This window comes from Erithacus rubecula (genome assembly GCF_903797595.1).
Source record: "Erithacus rubecula genome assembly, chromosome: 1".
Classification (NCBI taxonomy): domain Eukaryota; kingdom Metazoa; phylum Chordata; class Aves; order Passeriformes; family Muscicapidae; genus Erithacus; species Erithacus rubecula.
This window is the reverse complement of record NC_136658.1, coordinates 99,351,242-99,356,573: the sequence shown is the minus strand read 5'-3', so window position 1 is coordinate 99,356,573 and position 5,332 is coordinate 99,351,242. Positions and strand designations below refer to the sequence as shown.

The 5,332-nt window shown below is 49.1% G+C and overlaps 1 protein-coding gene across 1 annotated transcript; it reads right to left on the bottom strand.

The window, feature by feature from the left end:
- Positions 1–923: 923 nt before the first annotated feature.
- SAT1 (spermidine/spermine N1-acetyltransferase 1) lies at positions 924–3,641 on the bottom strand. The gene is made up of 6 exons (XM_079316620.1): positions 3,382–3,641; positions 3,216–3,267; positions 3,048–3,131; positions 1,766–1,867; positions 1,638–1,678; positions 924–1,438 (listed from the first exon to the last, which is right to left on the bottom strand). Exons 1-6 carry the CDS (start codon positions 3,445–3,447, stop codon positions 1,268–1,270), a joined length of 516 nt encoding a protein of 171 aa, XP_079172746.1. The 5' UTR covers positions 3,448–3,641; the 3' UTR covers positions 924–1,267.
- Between the last annotated feature and the right edge of the window lie 1,691 nt (positions 3,642–5,332).

Sequence of the window (5,332 nt, the reverse complement as noted above, 5' to 3'; positions counted from 1 at the left end):
CTACTCTTTAGGATGAGGAAACACCTTCCATGTGACACATGATTTATGCAGTGACCAGCAGGTTTAAAACCTTGTTTTATTTAAACCAGTTGATGTTACAAGACAGCTAAGTCTCTTCCCTTCCTTTGAAGTGAAAGCAGTGCTGGCCAAAAAAAGCCTTTTATTGCAGGGTTACCAGATAGCAAGAGAAGAGCAGCACAAAGTCTGCATCCATCCACTTTCACCATCAACTTATGAGAAAGGCAAACACAGTAATGCAAAGTTGTTAATTTGTTTCAAAGAAAACAAAACAAATGATGAGCAGCATTGTTTTCACCTGCTCCTGTGCAAAGACTTTAACACAGAAGAGTGGTTTCCTATTGCTTAACATAGTTCTTACAGCTCAGCAGAAATGCTGAGCCTGATCTGAAATCATGATCAGAAACACATATCACCAGAAGCATTTGAGTTTGGTGGTTTAAGAATCACATAATGGAGCTTTTTGTGGGGATTGCAAATACTACTTTCCTTTCATGTGACCAGTCAGAACCAATTTTTGTTACTTAGGCCTTGAAACAAGGATGCATCTTTTCCTTCAAGGCTATACCTTTCAGCTGAGGTGCTCTGCAGCTAAGTGGAAGTCCCATGCTCTGGACTTCTTGGAACAGCTGTCCAGAGAGCTGCAATCTAATTTAGGGACTCCAATCGTACCTGAAAATATAGGTCACAAGCCAGGATGCCCTACAGGACCAGGGGTTGGAAAAACTCAAACAGTCAGGTGCTCAGAATCTTGCCACCAGGTCCCACAAGCACACAAGTGCACTTTTATCCTACTGGGACCATTGCATATCATTTGTGAGGCTGAAGTCAATCCAGTCTTTTATTAATCTACATGTTATTTGATGGGGAACTTTATGTGAGAATAAAAGCCAAAACTAGTGCCATGAAGTGAAAACACTGTTTTATTTTTATAAAAGGCAATAATTAAAACAAACTCTACCAGTGTGTACATTGTACACATTTGAATGACACTTACAAGAATGAAGTTTCCATATACAAGGATTACAAGCCCACACTGGTAAAGGATGCACACAAGCACATACTGAACTTCATAGATGCCTCAGCTCCAGATCACAGTACCATTACTCTATGACCACACCTGCACTGCCATTATTAGCATCCACACTACTTTATTCCACTACAAACTGTACATACACAGAAAGCAAGAAGGAGTTTATTCAGAGAGCACATATGTTTGCAGTAAGAATTTATTTGCTGGAATAATCTCTCACTCTTCTGCTGCCATCTTCAAGAGATACTCTTTGTCAATCTTGAAGAGCCTCCAGCCCTCCTCGGTGGACAGATCCGAGGCGCCCCTTCTCTTGTAGAACCTGATGGAGGGTTCGTTCCACTCCGCAACCAGGAAGTGCATGCTGCTGCAGCGGCACTTGACAGCCACCTGCAAAGCCAAGGCCACACGGTCACAGCGCCCGGGGACAGCCCGGTGACACCGGCCACATCACTCAGCAAGTCATCGAGTTCATGCCAGCAGACACTGCAGCATTTCTCACAGTTTACCAGACTCTAGGCATGTTTTAAGCTGTCTAGAGTCCTGCCACCTCCTTTAATTCTTGTTTAGACTTAGCACTTAGACATACCTGACTCAAGTTCTTCAGAATTTCTGACCCAATACCAAGTCCTAGAAAACAAAACCCAGAAACTTAAGTTTTAAATCTACAGAAGCCTCATGGGTAGCAACTCATCTAACTCTGCAATAGCTATGTACCTCTGTACTCAGCCATCACATAAAAATCTTCAAGGTACAGCAGTTTTCCAATCCACGGATCGTAAGTGAAGTAATACATGGCAAAGCCCACAACGCATGTTTCTGAAACAAAGAGTGTAGCTTCAGTTGGTCAGAATTTAAAAAGCAAAAATGCTAAGTTTTACATGCATGTTTAAACATACAGATTTCTCTGGGACATGCAGACATTTGATACTTGGTTACAATTAAAAATGAAGTTTGCAAATAAACACACAATTGAAAACAAATTCTGACAAATTCTTATCAGCCTAATAAAAAAAGTACTGCCCTGTCCATACCCTGAAATCCTCAAAAGCACTGTCATAGTAAGTGCTAACATAGTCTTTTCTACAAGATAATGCACACCCTACTGATTCATTTCCAGTCTGGATGACAAGTAAGAACTTCACACAGCAGCTCACAATCTAGATGACTGCCCCAGCTCTGCTTCCTTGGGAATTGTCTGTCAAACCCTGGAAAACACTGGTCTTTCCATGTATATTCCTCAGTAACTACTGTGTCAGAATTCCTATTTACAGGCCACCTTTACAGCAACATTTCAAGCACTTTCAGTTATGCTGCCACTGAGCATCATGCTGGTTTCTTTACCTTCAGCATCAGGAAGTCAAGCTATATAAAGCTGTAGCTTCATTTATAACTCTGTGGCTCAAAAGAGAAGAGAAACCAACTCTTCCAACAACAGCCCACTCAAACATAAACCCTAAGTATTTTAACTACATCTGCCATAAAACTCTGCACACACTGTAAAAGAAGCGTGCAAACAGGTTTCTGTCATCTACTGTGTCTTTGGCAAAGGTTTGGGAATAGCACTTGTCCCTGTAGACCTTACCTCATATTATGATCATCTACTTTATTGTGTAACGGATCTTTTAGTTACCTCCCCGCCCATCCATGTACACAGAAGGGCCATGTACATGGCGAAGCTAGAGACTGTAACCTGAAGATTGGGGACAAATTAAAGAAAAAAATGTGATTCAACAGAATTACATAAAGGTAAGTCAGGGTCAAACAAGAAAAGCCATTTAATAATTGGAGTCAAGCACATTATGTTATACCTGATCTCCCATGCTTCCAGGATTAGCAAGCACTTCAGCATAGTACCACTATAAATTACTGAATTTTACCAGTTAACCTAGTTCTCCTACCCCAGTCCACTGACGGAACCTCACCTACAATCATTAGTATTAAGCAAATGATGCTTCTGTGTTTTTAGCGTCCAAGAATAAGTATCAGTAAGTCTCACCTTTAGACGACCACTGATCTTTCGGCACTTCTGCGACCAGACAGTGGTAGAAAGGGTGCTCGCCAAAACCATCCTCAAGCAGCTCTAGAAAAGCAGAATACACGCGCACCTGAGCCACAGGCGCTGTCACTCGGCCGCCAACCGGGTGAGCTCTTGTAGGCTCCGTACCTTTCTCAGTTAGCACCACTTGGTCCTCCATGTCCTCGTATTTCGCCAGTTCCTGAAAGAGAAGGAGCTTGTGAGAGGCCTCTCCCCGCCCCCCGCCCTTGCGCAACAGTTTGTTTTGCTCCGGCAGCGGGCAGCGCTGCCCCCCCGCCCCGCACCCCGCCCGCACCTTGATCAGTCGCAGCAGGTCGGGACAGTCCTCGGGACGCGCGGCGCGGATGCTGAACGAGGCCATTTTCGGCGACGCTTCCCCCTGCGGCCCCCTCGGCTGACAAGTCCCCGGTGTGTGAACAGGAGGAGAAGCTGCTTCTTCATTCGTGTCCCGGGCGCGGCGGCCACCTGCGGTCAGTCAGGCTGCGAGCATGTCCCGGCGGCGTTCGGCTGCTGGCGGTCCCGGATCGCTCCCGCTGCTTCCCCGGCTCGGAAAGTACAGCTCGCCGCCTTCGGCCGCTACATTTAAAGACACTCTAGCCCCGCCTTTCCCGCCCACCAGCCAATGGGAGAGCCCGCGGTGCTCGCCCTTAGCCAATGGCCGCGCCCCTCCCCGGAATCCTGCCCGGGCCTGCCAGCAACAGCTGCGGCCGTCTCGTGACTCGCCCTCCCCGCTCCGCGCGCGGCGCCTCCTGGCGGGGCTGGGCGGCGCTGCAGGGCGAGGCCCCGACGGCTCTCCCTGGGCGGCGGGACCGGCCTCGGGGGCACTGGCAGCGCCCCGGGGGACACCGAGGCTGCCCTCAGGGACACGGGCACCGCCCTAGGGGACCCCGGCACAGCCCTTAAGGACACGGACAGGCTCACAGGGACCCCAGCACCGCCCTCGGGGACCCCCGGCACAGCCCTCAGGGACACGGGCACCGCCCTCGGGGACCCCCGGCACAGCCCTCAGGGTCACGGGCACCGCCTTCGGGGATCCCCGGCATCGCCCTCGGGGACGCTCTCCGGCACCGGCTGCCGCGGGACCCCGAAAACCGCGCCCGATATGTCCCTCAGCTCGGGGCTCTCCCTGCTCGGACCCCCCGTTCTGGGCCGTGGCGCCGCCCTGGCAGCAGACCTGGGGGTGGTGTTGGGAGCACTCAGTGCACGCTGCTGGGGGGAGGAAGAGAAAAAAAAGCCGCAGAGTTTGGGAAATGTGGAGCGGTGATCCGTACAGCCCCGCGCCGGGGAGCGTGTCCAGCACCACGGTACGCCCCCGGGCAGGAGCGTCCTTACGGAAAAAGGTCCGAACCGCTGGTTTAACCTTGGGGTTGGGACGTTTCCCAGGCTGGCACACGCACCGCAAGCCGCCTGACAGGAGGGGAAGGGGGTGTGAAGCACGAAGGATGGGTTTAAAGCAGGGCCATGTGCCAGTAGCCTGCCGTAAGGGAGGTTGTGATGCCATCCCGATGGAGGTATGGATGTCAGAGGAGAGAGGGGGTGTGATGAGGAAAATTCCATCTGGGTAGACTCAACAACATGACTTTGGAGTATGAAAGGATGGAGGAATTATCCTCATCCCTGCCTTCCTCTGGATATTACCTAGAGATATTGGTGTATGCTGAGGAACGAACTGCATCATGACCTAGATGACCATGGACCTGCCAGCTGGGCCACCCAGAGAAGTACAAGTCTTTGCCACATGTGCAGTTTGCTTTTCACCCTCTTGTATTAGCTGTGCCACTATTATGTACATTCTTAGATACTGTAAAGGAGCTCTTTATCTTACATTTAGCTTAATCTGACTTGTTTTAAGAGTGGTCTGGGATTTGAGAAGACACTAAGTCATACTGCTGACTCTCCCAATACACACGTAATTTTTTAATGCATCCTAAAAGCTACAAGGTTGACCTTCACTTAGCATGGAACATGATACTGCAAGAGGATTGTATAAAGAAGTGTGTATAAAAGTGTGTGTTCGGGTGGCTGGTGTTAGCACACAGTGGAAAGTGCCTGAAGGCCTGGGAGAGTAATTTAGGATTTATGCAAACACCCTAACTGGCTCAGCTTATCCTCTACTGGAGCAAGAATAGAAATGCCCAAAGAACAGAAGCATTTCCATATCACTAAGCAACTGCCAGTGGCTACTAGTAGAAAAGTTAAAATTTATTTCATGAGTTGTGAGTCTGGAAATCCCTCAGGACAGGGCG